At 37.2% G+C, this 17433-nt stretch overlaps 1 protein-coding gene across 2 annotated transcripts in view; it reads right to left on the bottom strand.

Moving 5' to 3' along the window:
* The window catches only part of Hap40 (Huntingtin-associated protein 40 kDa), a 181678-nt gene extending 168054 nt beyond the window's left edge, over positions 1-13624 (bottom strand). For both annotated transcript variants that reach the window (XM_090404771.1, XM_090404780.1), the window contains exon 1: positions 13554-13624. In XM_090404771.1, the coding sequence (XP_090260897.1) occupies positions 13554-13615 (62 nt within the window). In that variant the 5' untranslated portion in view covers positions 13616-13624. The remainder of the gene's footprint in view (positions 1-13553) is intronic.
* Positions 13625-17433: the final 3809 nt, after the last annotated feature.

A 17433-nucleotide genomic window follows, 5' to 3' on the forward strand; every position in this document is an offset into this window, starting at 1 on the left:
TATGATTAAGGGTATGGAGAGCGGTATGCCTGATGAGTGCTTGGCTGGTGGGACAATAGAAAGAGTGGCTTTAGCAATAAAGAGAGGGTATGATGCAGACAAGATGATAGTTATGGTGGGTACAAATGATCTGAGTGGTGGTATAAATCAGGTAGCAAGAGATTTAAGATCATTGTTAGATATTGTGAAGAGGAAAAGTGTCAATGGGAAGATAGTGTATGTGCTGCCTCGTTTTGACAATTACGAGTTAAGTAGACGAGTGATGATAATGAATGCTATGATTGCAAGAATGTGCAAAAAAAAAAGAGGTCTGGAATTTGTTGATGTCTGGAGTGTGTTTGAAGGAAAAAGACAGTTGTATGCTAGAGATGGGCTGCATCTGAACATGGAAGGACATAAGTGATTGAAGTCGTTTTTCTGAACAAGTTGAAGTAATTGGGCAGGGAAACTAATATTGAAAAGGTTGAGTGTAAGAGAGAGAAACTTTAGCAGTGATTGAATATTTATTGATCCTTATTTGCAGAATAAATTGCAGAAGAGAGGGGATAAAAATCAGCATGGGCCTACTGAAATTAGTGACTTTTATATCAGTTCTAGAGCTAGTACAAGAACTAGAGGGAATCTGCAATTTTTGTATACCAATGCAAGAAGCATTCGAAATAAGAGAGAAGAATTTTTGGCATTAGTCAGTGCAATCTCACCAAAAGTTGTAGGCATTAGTGAAACTTGGCTGTCAGCAGAAGATGTGGTCACTGGAATTGAATGTGATGGGTACAGTATTTTCAGGGAGGATAGAGAAGATAGAACAGGGGGAGGAGTACTGTTGATGATAGCTGATGTGTTGCAGCCAAAGAAAGTAGATATCAAGATGATAGACATGTGAATGAGAATTCATTTGAGGTGGTCTGGTGTGAAATAGTGACCAATGCAACCAAATATACAGTTGGATGCTGCTATAGGCCAGGGGGCACAGGTGAAGATATTGTATTCATGCATCAGCAAATTAGGGCAATGAGTGTAGGTTTAGTGATTATTATGGGGGATTTTAATTATGGTGATATCAATTGGAAGGGGGTAATATCACGTAGCAAAAAAGAAATGGAGTTCATACATCTTCTATGAGATAATTACTTGAAACAGCACATAACTGAAGGGACGTGGTGTGAAAGTGTTGGACCTGGTTATTGGTTCAGAGCATATATGCATAAGTAAGGTGTCCTCGTTACCTCCAACTGGTGAAAGCAATCATTGGTATTGACCTGGGAGGTTACAAAATCTGTGGATTTCTCTCTTAAGAAGGGAATATATGTGGAACTACAGGTTAGGTGATTATAACAAGCTTCGGAGTGAGCTTGCAGCAGTCCCATGGCAGAACATATTGCAGGGGAAAAATGTTAGCAGTGCATGGGATAAAATCAGCAGGTATCTAAGGAAAGCAATAACAGATTGTGTCCTCATGGTCAGGAAGACAAACAAGGTAGGCGTTAGATGGATGAGCAGTAGTATCAAGCTTGATCTGCAAAAAAAGAAAATGTTATGGAGAATGTACAAGGAGAAATGCAATCAGTACACCCATGAGCAGTGCAAGGCACAAGCTAGGAAGGTTACCAGCATAGTAAGAAAAGCTAAATCAGATTATGAGAAGACCTTAGCCAATGAGATCAAGGGTAATCCCATAGAGTTCTTCCGCTATGTGGCAAGTAAAAGGAAGAATGACTTCGGAAGGATAACTTTAGTGGGTGCTGATGGTATTGAGGTGACAAAATCAGATGTAATAGTCAAGTTACTGAGTGATCACTTTTCAAAAGTCTATCACCCAAGTGAGGATATCTTTGTACCTGTAGCAATAACTAATGTGAGAATCGAAGTTATGAAATCAGAGGTATTTAATATGTTGCAAAATTTAAATGCAAACACTGCTGTAGGTTTAGATGGAATATCAGCTCGGGTGTTGCGTGAATGTGCAAAGGAATTGTCAACCCCTCTTACTTGGATATTTAACTTAAGTTTGAACTCTGGTATGATCCCTAGGGAGTGGAAGTTAAGCAAAGTGGTTCCTTTGCATAAAGGTGGCTCTAAAACTGCGGTAGTTAATTACAGACCAATCACCATCTCAGGAGTAGTGGTAAAAGTATTGAAAAAGTTGGTTAAAGACAAAATTCAAGAATGGATGGATCAGGATTATGATACTGTATAGATGCCAACATGGTTTTGTTAAAGGTAGATCCTGCCTTAGCAATCTATTAACTTTTTATAACAGAATGACATCTGAGTTGGACAAAGGAACTGGCTACACAGTGGTACTTCTGGATTTTGCTAAGGCCTTTGACAGGATACCCCAAGGAACACTGTTGCGCAAATTGAAGCAGAATGGGAATGGATACTAAATTGGTGATATGGATAGGAGAATGGCTCAGGGAGAGATACCAGAAGGTGGTGTATGGAGGAGCCGAGTCCAGGATGAGGCAGGTGACCAGTGGTGTGCCTCAGGGCTCTGTGCTTGGGCCATTGTTGTTTAATTTGTATATAACTGATACAGGAAATGCCTTAAAGGGAGATATTCAATTGTTTGCTGATGATGCAAAGTTGGGTAGCGCAATAAAAAATCAAGCTGATGTTGAAAGTTTGTAGGATGATTTAAATAAGCTGGTAGAATGGGCAAAAGGTAATGGATGTCAGTTCAATGTGGAAAAGTGTAAAGTTATGCATTTTGGGATTAAAAGATTACCAGCTGTGTACTACATTGATGGAACAATACTCCAAGAGATTGATGAGGCTAGGGACTTAGGGGTGTTGGTAGATAGGAAGATGAAGTTCAGGGGAGGACACTTTGCTAAGGTGTCCAAGATTGCACATAGGATTACTTGGTTGTTGAGGAACACACTGACATCCAGAGATAAAGAGGTTATTATTCCCCTTTATAAAGTGTTGATACTTCCACATTTGATTACTGTGCTCAGGTCTGGTCACCTGGATTCCTTGGAGATGAGGAGGCTGTGGAGAGGGTTCAGAGAAGAGTGACTAAGTTTTTGAGTGATGTAAAAAATGCTCCCTACATTGATAGATTGAGAGCTTGTGGATTGCAGAGGTTGGTTGATAGGTGGAGAAGAGAGGATATGATAGAAACATTTAAATTACTGAAGGGATTTTATAGGATTGATGCAGGGGAAATGTTTCAGCTGTGTGATAGTGATGGAAGAACAAGAGATCATCCCTGGAAATTAAAGAAGAGTGTGGTTAACAAGGGTGTGAGAAAAAAACCAGAATTCTTCTTGAATTCATTTACAGACGAAGAACTCCAACTAAGTCAGGCAACGAATTCCACTCGTTCACCACCCTCCAGCAAAAAACCAAAAGGTTTTTTTGCCTGTAAATGAATTTTCGTCTGTAAATGAATTCAAGAAGAGATATGACAGATATTGTTTTACTAGTTTGGGTCTCCTGCGATGAGTCTACTGACTCCATGGAGATAGCCATAATAATAATAATCATTCTCATCATCAGCCTTGAGTAACATTCGCTGAATCTCTTCAGCATCTGATGGATTATCCAATAGATATATTTTTCCAGCCATTTTCAACGGTAAATAAATAAAAAAAACTAAACCAATACTGTACTGACATCGGAGTTCGTGGTATCTCTCAGATACAATTTACTATCAAATATCACAAACCTTTACATAACATGTGTTAAACCAAAACTGACCACATAAACAGTGTGGAATATCACTCGTAATATATGCATGCGCAGCTAGTCATGACTTCCAAGCTATACACTGGATATGTGTAAGAATATTTATATTAAACAATTTGTTTGTATCTGTTAGATCAGCCGCGACCTCCGCAAGGTTAAATAATGCAATATTTGAATGTGTACTTAGAGTTCAAAGAACAAATAGGATGGGAGTGAAATATATGTTCAATCTTATTAAACAAGAGATCCACAAGAAGAAAAAGACGTGAAAGGAATGTCATGAGAGGAGTGATGAAATATATGAAGTTAGGGCCAGAGAAAAGTTATGGTATTGTATAGAACACAAAGTTAGATTATGAAAAAAAAAGTATCCTTGTGTCAAAAGCATATGCAATAGTTCAAATAATGTGTGATCACTTCACTAAGATTATATAACATGGTGTATAACATAGTTGGATGAAGAGATAGAGCTATTGAATAATCTGGATAAAAATTCTGCAAGTGGGATAGATGGGATATCAGCACATATGCTAAAGAACTGTTCAGCTGAACTGGCTGGGCTTTCACATCTTTGTATAATCTGAGTCAGCTAAGGTAAACTCCCACAGGAATGGAGAGAACGTATGATAATACCATTGTACAAAGGTAGTGCAAAGACTGATATATGTAACTGATAGGTTAGTATACAGAAATGAGTGGTCAAACAAGGTATACCTATGCAAGGAACACCAAAGGTTTACTAAAGGGAGGTTGTCTTAGCCATTTGCTCATATTTCATAATAATGTTATGGCTACGTTGGATAAAGGAATAGATTAACTGATACTGTTGGACTTTGGTAAGTCCAACATGAAAGGCTGTTGTATAAACTGGAGAATATGAGATTGGAATATAAGCTACTGGGGTAGCTTAACTGGGTCACTGACAGACAAGTATCAGAAAGTGGTAAATGGAGGAGGTGAATTTGCCAGATTTAAGGTGACCAGTAGTTTTCCCATAGAAAGAGGGGTGATATAATAGAGGTCTGTAAACTTCTGAGAGGGTGTTATATCAGTTGATAAAATTTTTCATCATAAATTTTCATTAATAAAATTTTTCATTATCAAGAATTTTCATTCATTGTTCTACTCACAGAACTATTTGCCTGTTGAAGTAGTGAGTGCATCTAGTGTGAAAGAGTTTAAGAGGAATATGACAGCTAGCATGGGTGATGTACAGAGTCCTTGACTCCCTGGAAGTCTAATAATAACTTCCCCATCTCTACTTGTCAAGGTGTTCTTCAACATTCAAGTAAGCCTCTGAACTATTCTGCTAACTTTTGCAATATGACTTCTGAACTTCAACTCTCTGTCAACCATCATCCCCAAATTCCACGCCTCAATTTGCTGCAATCTAATATCATCAATGTAATCTTTTCATCCTAAAGTGCATAACCTTACATTCTGCAACATTAAATTGACTTCCTTCAGTCATACTGCCAAATTAATTAAATCATCCTGCAAGATGTCTGCATCATCCTACTTAAATCATTCCCTATATCATTAAAATTCAAATTAAACTGACCCTAGGACAGAGCCCTGAGACATTTCATTACTCACCCTAATTCTTTTATTGTCTACTCCATCATATATACTCCCTATCCATAAAAAAAGAACACAAACACCATATTAAATTTAACATTGGTTATGCATTACTAAATCACTTAAGGAATTGAACAACATAGCTACGAATATAAATTAAATTACACTTTAATAAATATTTCCGATATTTCGGCAATGTCACGTTGCCATCTTCAAAAGGAACTTACAAAAAAAGGCACATGCACATAGGGAATACAACACAGTAACTGAGAATGAAGAGATGAAGCTATTGTTCTCCTAAAAGTCCTGATGATGCCCTCTAGCAGGCTAAGTAGGTGTTCTTGGCCGTTGGGCTGAAGGTCTGCTGATGTAAGCCTCCCAAATTTGGGGCAGTCACATACAACCAAATTTGTTGAGGTTTGTCGAGTTTCTTACGGCTGAGGCTGATTCCATAAATAAATAGTCTTTCGAATTTGTATTTGCTATAGTGTATTACTGTAGCTTTCTTCCACCGTATTCTGTGGCGTGTATCCAGAGCATGGTCTGCAAGACCAGAATGGCTGTACTTGTGAAAACGGTTGTAGTCCTTGTGTTCAGAAATTCTGATATTCGCTGTCCTGCCTGTTTGGCCGAAGTAAGACAGTTTACAACTGCAAGGGACTTGGTATACACCAGGTAGGTCTAGGGGAAGTGGTTGGTCTTTAGTGGAGCGGATAAGGGATGCCAATTTTCTGTAAGGCCTGTAACAGGAGGTCAGGTCATGTTTTTTTAAGATTTTGGTAATTTTTTCCGAGGTGCCTCGGATGTAGGGAATGGTGATGGATTTAGAGTAATCCTTGTTGTGGAGGGGGCTACGGTTTGTAGGTTTTAATATTTTTTGGATTTTTTGGGGGGTAGCCATTGGCTGAGAAAGTGTTGAGGATGTGATTTAGTTCAATGTTTAGGGCCATGTCATTAGAACAGATTAGTTTAGCCCTGTTGTATAGTGTTTTCACTACTCCATATTGTTGTGAAGGGGGGGGGATTGTTGGTGAATGTATCTGCCTGTATGGGTGGGGTTTTCTATAAACCAAGAAAACCAAGGTTCCATCAGGCTGGCGGGTGACTAGTGTGTCTAGGAAAGGGAGGCTGTTGTTTTCCTCTTTTTCCAGGGTGAACTTGATTCTGGGGTGTTGGTTGTTTAAGTGTATTAAGAAGGAGAGAAGTGTTTCAGAGCCATGTGGCCAAATAGCAAACACATCATCAACATAGCAAAGCCATATGGTTGGTTTTTGTGGGGCAGAGGCTAAGGCTTTTTCTTCAAAAGTCTCCATAAAGAAATTGGCCAAGGGTAGGGAGAGTGGTGAACCGATGGCTGTCCCCTCTATTTGTTTGTAGAATTTTCCCTGCCAAACGAAAACCAAGAGAAAACCAAGGTTCCATCAGGCTGGCAGGTGACTAGTGTGTCTAGGAAAGGGAGGCTGTTGTTTTCCTCTTTTTCCAGGGTGAACTTGATTCTGGGGTGTTGGTTGTTTAAGCGTATTAAGAAGGAGAGAAGTGTTTCAGAGCCATGTGGCCAAATAGCAAACACATCATCAACATAGCAAAGCCATATGGTTGGTTTTTGTGGGGCAGAGGCTAAGGCTTTTTCTTCAAAAGTCTCCATAAAGAAATTGACCAAGGGTAGGGAGAGTGGTGAACCCATGGCTGTCCCCTCTATTTGTTTGTAGAATTTTCCCTGCCAAACGAAATAGCCTGAGTTCATTGTGAACTGAAATAGGGCTGAGATATCGGGAGAAAATTTAGCTTGGATTAGCTCTAAAGTTTCCTTGAGTGGGACATTTGTGAATAAGGAGGAGAAGTCAAAGCTGACCATTATGTCAGTATGTTGGAGTGTAAGGTTTTCTATGCTGGCTTTGAAGTGGGCCGAGTTTTTTGTGTGTGATGGTGTGTTGCCAGTATAGTGTCTGAGCTCTTTGGCCAAATGTTTAGCTAATTTGTATGTGGGGGAATCAATGCCATCCACTATGGGACATAATAGCACGTTTTCTTTATATATTTTTGGGAGTCCTTAAATACGGGGGGGGGGGGTATAGAGTAAAACAGCTTTAATCTGTAATCTGTTGGTAACTTCTACAGGCCAAGAAGTGACTTTCTTAAGGAGCCTGTGAAGTTTTCTAATTTGTGAGTTGGTGGGATTGTATTCGATAGGGAGGTAAGTAGCCCGATCTAATAGAAGAGCATTAAGCTCTCCAAATCTCAACAAATTTGGTTGTATGCAAATGCTCCAAGTTTGGGAGGCTTACATCAGCAGACCTTCAGCCCAACGGCCAAGAACACCTACATAGCACACTAGAGGGTGCCATCAGGACTTTCAGGAGAACAATAGCTTCATCTCTTCATTCTCAGTTACTGTGTTGTATTGCCTACATGCACATGCCTTTTTTTTGTAAGTTCCCTTTGAAGATGGCAACGTGACGTTGCCGAAATATCGGAAATATTTATTAAAGTGTAATTTAATTTATATATTCGTAGCTACGTTGTTCAATTCCTTAAGTGATTTAGTAATTAAATTTAACAATTTTGATGAAGCAGGGCTCTCAGATTATGCTCTTAACACCTACACCAAATTGATTGAAAAAGTACTTGTTCTTTGCATCATACAAAAACCTGGTATGAACAGAAATTTAAAGAACTTGTGAAATTTTAATTAACCACCCTAACCTTAACCATAATGGTGGCATAAAAATCCCAAGAATTTGGAATGGCACATTCAGCCCACTTAGTTTCCAGCAAACCCAGACTATAGGACTCTAAGCAATTTTTCAGCTTTTATTGGCCACAATCCATACCAGTTGGTTGTAATTTATATGTATACTTATATAAATAATTTTTTAATTACTTATATAAATAATTTTTTATTAAATATTTTTTCATATTGTTTATTTAATTTTTTTCCCTTTTTTGTAAACAAGTTGCTCTCCAGCTTAATTTAATTTTGTAACCTAATAGATAATAATAGGACTCTAGCTTTGATGTAGTAAGGTTTTTTTTTCCACCAGAGGTCAGGCCAATAGTTGTAATGGTTGGTCAGTAACTTTAGCATGCCATGTAGATTGTAGTGCAGCTTGTTTCTTTGTATATATGTGTATACTCCATATTATTATTATTATTACACGACACCTCCAGGGAGTCCAAAGACTCATCGAGAGAGGGCACCTGCTCAACAACTCTGTTCTCAACCACTCATCAGCCAACTGACTGCAACTACAATAACGCCATCTACCACCGACCACCACCACTAGTATTTCCATGGACAATCACAAACATCCATGCCCACGGCAGGATTCGAATCCGCAGCCTTTTGGCTGGAGAGCAGATATGCTAACTATATATGATGAGCTTAATGTGAAGGTCGAAACATCAAGTGTTTATTATATTAAACAAAAGTTTCACTCTAACACGGTAGTTGTTTCCATAATTTTCATGATGTATATATACCCTCTGGTATATTTGTCACTTATATATAACATAATGGGGAGGAAAGGTCTTGAGTGACTCTCCCTTTATTTTTTTGCAAGGTGAGTAGCATAATTTGTCAAGCACTGCCTAAAGGCATGAATGAACTAAAAGTTTGATAATCTAGGAACTGCACTCTAGAGATTAAACATATTTTAGAGGCTTTTTCCAATTCCTTCCAAGTCCTAACTGTCACAATAGAGATGTCACACAAGTCAATTAAAAATCATTACAACAAGCTTTACATTATGAATACATTTTGAAGAAAGCCCTCAAAAGAAAATGGACATGGAGAAGTCCAAATGGAGAAATAAAAAATGAAATAATTATATACTGTGTAATAATTAAAAAAATAGTTCAAGAAACCTTAGTACTAAATCAAATAAAAACAGGAAGTGATCACTGACTGGTGAGAGCCAAAATTAAAATAAATCCCAAATTGGAAAGAATAAAATGCTAAACAACAAAAAATCAAGAAGTTTTGACTTAAAACCTACTGAAAACAAGAAGGAGGATTACGAAGAAAAACTCAATCAAAAAGTAGACTTAATAAATAATTTGAAGAAGACATAAATAAAATAAGTAAAAACCTAATGGAAGTAATAATCGCAGCAGCCAACAAATTCAAAAGCAACAAACAACAAAAAGCCCATAAACTTTCAGAGGAAATCTTACAACTTCCAAAAAAAGAGACAAAATATGAAACAAGAATATGCAGAAAGGACTATGCAAAATAATAAGGAAAAGGATGAGAAATGAAATAAGATCTTATAACACTACAAAAATAAAAGAAACAATTGAAAACAATAAAAATATGAAAATACTAAGAAAACATTTATCAGTTGGCAAAGTCAAATACCTGCAATAAAAGATAAGAATGGAACTACAATAAGGAACCTAGAACAAATCCTAAGCAGGCTAGAAGAATTTTATAAAGAGCTCTATAGTGATTCTTCAATAGATAAATCAAATATAAATAACTTTTCTTCATCGCATATGGAATTCATCACCCCATTCACTTCAGATGAAATAAAACAAGCATTAAAACAAATGAAAAATATCCTGGTGAACACCTAAGTCACATAGAATTAAATGGGGAGGAAACAACATAATGCACCATGTCATAAACTTACTAAATCTATACCCAGAAGAGGGGGAAGATACCAGAAAACTGGTAAAATGCTATTCTGATAATGTTATTTAAAAAGGGGACAAAGAAGAAGTAAAGGGCTATAGACTAATTAGTATTCTCTCTAATCTGTAACAAAAGCACAAAATTCTCACAAAAGTAATAACAAAGAGGTTAACCCCTCTTCTAGACTCAAATCAACCAGTAGAACAAGTAGGATTCCATAAAGGCTTTAACACAATTGATCATATTCATGCAGTAAAACAAATAATAGAAAAACCAGAAGAAAACCAGTTGTCTCTCTGTTTAGCCTTTATTGATTATCAAAAAGTATTTGACTCCATTAAAACTAATGCAATTATCAAAGCACTCCAGAATCAGGGAGTTCCTGGAGAATATGTGGACCTCCTCCTCCTCCAGGAAATATACCACACTGCAACAGCAACAATCCAACTTCACATGAGTAGCAATAAAATATCAATTGAAAAGATGTCCAACAAGGAAACTATCACTCAAAATCTTTACAGAAGTATTTCAAGAAATATTTAATAATATAAACTAGACAAACCTCAGTATAAAAATTAATAACAGAAACTTAACCCACCTAAGATATGCAGATGATATAATTTTTGCAAACACTCCAGAAGAAGACCTTAATATAATGATAGAAGACCTATATTATGAAAGCAGAAAAGTCGGTCTAAATAAACAGAGAGAAAAAAAGTGTTTAATCATTTTATAACGCAAAAACATAACAGAAAATAATTTCTTGGAAAGAGTCCCTTCATATACATACTTAAGTCATCTCATTGATCTAAACTATGGACTCCAAAAGCAAATAAATAGGAGAGTTCAACACTTGCCTGGAGTGCATTCAGAAAATTGAAAAGCATTTTTCAAAACAATGATGTCCCATTCGGTTTATTAGTAGATTTCATCCCGAATACATTTAACCAGTGTACTTCCAGTCATCACATATGACTGTGAAACTTGGTCTCTAACAAAAGCACTGGTAAATAAACTAGCAACAACTCAAAGAAAAATGGAGAAGTTGATGCTAGGCATCACATTAAAAGATAAGAAGCCAGACTCATATTACTGACTTCATTCTTCATCATAAGCGACTAAAATAGAAATAAGCCAAACATTTATCCAGAAGAGAAGATGAGCGATGAACCACCATACTAACAAACTGGATTCTAAAAGAAGGGAAACGAGGAGGAGGACATCCTGAAAGAAGGTGGAATGATGAATTGTCAAATTTTGTTGGGGAAAATTGGTCAACCATTGCCAAGAACAGAGAAAGGTGAAAAGAACTGGAGGAGGCCTTTATCCAGTGGACAGAAAATGGCTGAAAAGAAAAAAAGAACCTATTAATTAAGCGGCAAGTACCACTACTCAGATTATTATTATTATAATGGTATCCTGATAGAGTCAGAAGACTCATTACAGGAGATCCTACATTGGCACACTAGCCATCATTCACACAATACTTATCACTTATCATTAAGCGCCTCCGTAGCGCAATCGGAAGAACGATGGTACACTGCACCCTTCGATTGGAATAGGCCAAAGTTCGATTTTCGTCGTGACGGGAGGAATCTTTATGTGAACTTTTTTAATCGAAGGTGAGTCAGCTGATCTCATATGGAGGTAGAAGGTTTTTCTCCTGGAAACTCTGGTTTTTCATCCCGCACACAGTCAAATTGGCCTTTCAGAACACACTCAATTTACAGACAAAAAATACTAGTTGTGGTGGTAGATGGAGATGATTGACAGAGAGGTTCGGTGTAGTGGTGGAGACAGTTGTATAGTGGGCGTCCTCCCATGATGAGTCTTCAGACTCCTTCAAGGTGTCACAAATAATAATAATACCTCCTCAAACTCATTCACAGATTCAGCACTCACAACTACCCTCTGGCAATGCATTCAACACATTAACCACCCTCCAAGCAAAAAATATTCACTCTTACACAATCGGGTTCAATTCTCATTGTGGCAAGAGGAATCTCCTTATTTGGGCATTTTCTATTGAAGGTGAGTTAGCTAACCTCATATGGAAGTAAGAGATTTTTTTTTATCCCGCATACTGACAAATCGGCCTTCAAAAACACACAATTTACAGACAAAAAGTAGTGTTATTGGTGATGATGGGTGGTAGATAGCATTGAGGGTAGTAGTATCATAGTAGGAGAACTAAATATTAGTGAAGAGGACGAGATGTATTTAGAGAAGTCAAGTGTCCTCCCACGGTGAGTCCTTAAACTCCCTGGAGGTGTCACATAATGATAATTTCCAAGGTTGATCGCTCCATCTCTCCCTTCCTGCACCATATAGAAAACTCATCAGTATCCATCCTATAAAACCTCTTTAGGTTTCTATTACATTTGAGTCATTCCTCTTTAAATGCGAAACGTAGCATATCAGGCAATTTCTTACCTTTCAATGATAACAGCGCAATTCATAGAAATTGGCGCTAGTTATTATTTGTTTTTGAATGAATCCATTTCCAAAATCGGACTCTTTCCCTTCCAACGGACAGTTCGTTAACATGGTAGTCTACGGGAGACTGTAGCAGACACATTTTTATGTGAGAGGTACCCCGTGTACGTTCACAACGGGATGTGACGTCACCAGAAGGGGGATGAAACCAGAGGTTACGCTAAGTTGACATCGCCATGACATGCAGTACGAGAACTTGTGACAAACCGTTGGTTAGGTTAGGCTACGTTCCAGCGAGATGCTTTGCTCCTCCTCCTAACCTAACTGAATCAAATGCAATTTATCTACTCAACTGTAATCGATGGTTAGGTTAGGTTAGGAGGAGGAGGAAAGCATCTCGCTGGAACGTAACCTAACCTAACCAACGGTCTGCCACAAGTTCCTGTACTACTGCACGTCACGGCAACGTCAACTTGGCATAACTTCTGGTTTCATTCCCCCTTCTGGTGACGTCACATCTGATTGCAAACGAACACGGAGTATCTCTGACATAAAAATGCGTCCGCTCCAGTCTCCCATAGACTGCCATGCTAACAAACTGCCCGCTGGAAGGGAAAGAGTCCGATTTTGGAAATGGATTCATTCAAAAACAAATAATAACGAGCGCCAATTTCTATGAATTGCGCTGTTATCATTGAAAGGTAAGAAATTGCCTGATATGCTACGTTTCGCATTTAAAGAGGAATGACTCAAATGTAATAGAAACCCTTCTTTAATAAGGTATTTGCTTCTAACAATCTGTAAGACCTGTAACAATCCTTATCACCAGCCCTGGTCCCTCTCCATAACTTCATCACCAAGGAATCTATAACATTCGTTTAATAACGGGAGGAAGTAAACAGAAACTTTGGAAGTCTGCAATTCAAGTAGTTAGCCTTTAAACACTGAACTGTTCAACATGTGAGGTCATCCAATGCTAATGCTCAAATTAAAGGCCGAATTCTAAACAGACTGTGTCACACAACCCGCTTTCCTTTGATAGGTTTCGCGCTATGGAACTTGTGCCAATGATAACTCACACCTATCGTTGTAAAAGGATCAGAACCATATAATTTACAATGTGTACAGGTATGTCGTAGAATATATATATATATGCGCAAAATATTGGCAAAAATAGACATATACAAAAAACACAACTCATACTACCACACACTTTTTTAATTTACTGGAGATAGCTTTATAATGCGCCAAAAAGTCATTTCGGCCACAATCCATTACTGTTGACTGGAGACACATGCCCTCTAGTGATATAAAATAGCAACACAATGATTAAAGAAAAAAAGTTGACAGAATATATTCTTTTTATCCCCTTAATTTAATTAACTTCGCCAGAAAAAATAGCCGTTTGGCTATTTTTTCTGGCGAAGTTAATTCTTAGTTATAGAATTTCATCTTAGTTATAGAATATATTCTTTTTAGCACACTGGTGCAAAAAGATACCAACGCATGTGTTACTAAACGGAATTGTGCAATTAGAGTACAACAAAGAACATTTTATTAAAATCCTGATTCAGAAATATGTAATTCAAAAATATTACATATAATTTGAAAATGTACTAAGAAATAATCTGCCAATTCCATTCAAACATACACGACGCGACCGAGTTCATATTGTGGTGGTGGTCGGCGATAGATGGCGTTGATGAATTGCGGTCAGTTGGTGGATTGTGAGTGATGATGGAGAGAGTTTTAGAGTAGATATCCTCCATCGATGAGTCTTTGGACTCCGTGGAGGTGACAAATAATAATAATATTATTATTATTATAATCTGAATTTACACACCAGCGAGTGAAACAATGAATTTTTTTTCGCCTCGGCAAGAAACTGTCAGTGAAGACACCATGAAAGGTTTAGATTGGATTTACTCGCTTTCAAAAACTCGAAAACTTATCTAAAACACTAAGCATGTTCGTAAGAAATCATAGAGCGCATAACTATATAAATCAAGTGGAAACTATGAAAGTAGCATGATCGCTTTCCAAAGCGTCCATATATTCGCATTCTATTGGTCAACTTTGATAAGGTTTGACTAACCTGCAGTGGCGTTGCTAGGGGAAGGGGGGAGCCCTCCCCGGGCAGCACTTTGAACCTTACCTTATATGTCGTTTTGACTCTTTTGCATTATTTTTGTGTATTGAGAGGGGGTGGCAAACTCGGATTCTCCGGGCGGCAAAAGTTCTAGCAACGCCACTGCTGACCTAAAAGTGTTTCGAACTGGTTGGTTCTCCTCAGAAATCTTAAGAAAGGAAAAACTCTCGTTGAGTACTAAGGAACTCGAAGTGTCGGAAAGGTGTATTTTTAATAAAAAATAAAGAGCCAAAGGCTTCATTTCGGTGATGCAAAACTATATAAATCAAGTCGATATTAAATCCAGCAGTATTTCAAAGCCGAATGTAGAAACAATGAAAGTTTCGTACGAAACTTTCGTATTTAATATCCACTTGATTTATATAGTTTTGCATCTCCGAAATGAAACCTTTTGTCTCTTTCTTTTAGTAAATACAGGGCATAATTTTATATGACTCTACATACAAAAAGTGACGAATCTACAACTGCATTATCACAATAGGAAAAAGTTAATAATAAAGTAAATAAATCCGCTAACGACTTTTATCACCGTAAATGGCCGAATTGGCACCAATAATAAAAGGCCGAATTGGTACCAATCTACCTTTTGGAGAGTGAGGGGGAATTTCAATCACACCCGTAACCAATCACACATATGGCTGGCCCAAGATGATCAGTAATATACACGGCATCCGGTGAAGAGAAGGACCTGACAAGTGTCGCATTATCGTGATCCCTAATCCTAGCAATATATTTATTGTCTAATATGTAGTGTGGGTTCTAGGTTAATTTTTTTTTTTTTTGAGTTTCTAGGAGAAAACAATCTAACACATGCCAGATCGACTAACTAAGGAGCTAATCGAAAAAAGGCTCAGAAAAAGCTCTCCTATTTTTGGTGACTAGAATTAAGCTTTTTGAATAGAAATGTCCTGGTACTATGAATGCACCCATCACTTCCACTGAGCTACACACGCTGTGTTAAAGTGTTACTTTTATTTTTTCTCATATTGGTTTTTATATATTTTAGTTATTTTTCTAATATTTAGAAACTATGAATCAGACAACAAATATTTGAATTTTTCGAACCACTTCAAGATTTTAACAAGTTTGTGGCAGTGTCGCAGCAGAAATTGAAATTAATCTTTCATCTAATGATCACTGGGATTTCTAACGTAGTCTATTGGAGACGGTAACACTAGCCACACTGCCAACTAATGCAAATCCATTCAAAGTTTTATTATTATTATTATTATAAAAAAAAAAAAAAATTATTATTATTATTATTATTATTACGGGCAACTCCAAGGAGTCCTTAAGACTCATTCAAGCTAGTTTACATGTAATTTATTTTTATTATTGTTTTTATTATCTTACACCTAAAAGGTGATAATGACAGTAGAGCATTATACTGCTAATAACCCTCGGTCTGTCTCTTTACTACTTAATCTGCTATCCACTCATACGCACACAACTGCATTCTATTTCATTAGACAAAATGCCGGTTACGGTCCATAAGTAGTAATTTGTAGTTGTTTTAAAATTACGTGTTCTCTGACCTGTTTGCTTGCATGCAGGGTGACAAACATGTTCATCCAGGTAAAATATTTTGCTACCACATATGATATGGGCTAACTCACTCTCATTTCAAAAAGTGACTATACGCATATTCATGGTATACAACACGATAGGTTCCAGGGCTACATCATATAGCAATTTCATATAGCAAATCACATCCCTTTATCTAACACTTATAGATACATGTAATGGTTTAATAACGTTTCAAGTGATCATATACTGTGCATTGATGACGTACACAAAGCAAAGTACGTTTTAATTTTTATCAGTTTTACAAAAGAATAATTTAGACTACTTTCCACAAACAAAGATATGTTATTTTGAATAGCTTGATTTAATAAGCTAACCAGTTCTGGTCACCATATTAAATTTTCCCCTTTTTGGCAGTAAGACTGTTACAGTTACGAAAAACTGTAGCATTGACTAGTACAGAAGTCTTCACCTTTCACTTTATCTTTTCTTTTGAACAACTGTAACAACCATGTTAAGAGGTAGGTTTACCCAGCTGCTTAGCTTATTGTTCGATACATCATCATAATAAATTTAATATTATTATATCAGTCGAATTTAATAGGTATATGCGGTTCTTTACACTGCAAATAACAGCATCCTTCCACTAAATTTTATCTGCCATTATAAAAAAAAAAACAATAATAAGAAGGTAATGCCTTTTATCCCTTACAGGAAGTAGGCGATGCCTTTAAACACTATAAAGCTTTTGGAAGCTGATGGGCATTTCAATCTTTACCGGCACCAAACCAGAGATAGCTGACCCATGTCTATCACTAATTATAGGCAGCCACCAATGAAGAGACCAGCAAACAGATGCCATCTCTTGTATTTCAATCTTTACTAGCACCCAACCAGAGATAGCTGGCCCATGTCTATCACTAATTATGGGCAGCCACCAATGAAGAGACCAGCAAACAGATGCCATCTCTTGGTACCTAACCCTAAAAACAGGGTATGTTACTGTCTGAAATAATGTGGTTTCCTGGGTCGATTTTCTTGAGTTAACGGGATGAAAAATCCACGTTTCCGGGATAAAAAAACCCGCTTTCCCGTGCCAGACATCGATCAACTCGGGAACCGGTCGAAGAAAGGTTTAGAAAAAGTTCCTTCAGTCGGTGACTAGACTAGAACAATAAGTCTATCTTCGTGCGGCCTAGCGCAGAGAGTGCAAGCGCAGCATTTCAACTGAGCTACACAGACCTGCAATATATATACATATATATTTTCAAAATTCATTTTTACTCGGTTGGAATATTTTAAAAAAAGGTTTAATGACTATTACCGAGAGAAAATGTGACAAGATATATTTAACAAGATACTACTAGTTTACTAGTTTCGTTACATGAACATCCTCAGGTATCATAATCAAAGAAGTATA

The sequence above is a fragment of the Typopeltis vanoorti genome, chromosome 2 (genome assembly GCF_054136105.1).
Source record: "Typopeltis vanoorti isolate ZY-2024b chromosome 2, IOZ_Tvanoo_1.0, whole genome shotgun sequence".
NCBI lineage: Eukaryota > Metazoa > Arthropoda > Arachnida > Uropygi > Thelyphonidae > Typopeltis > Typopeltis vanoorti.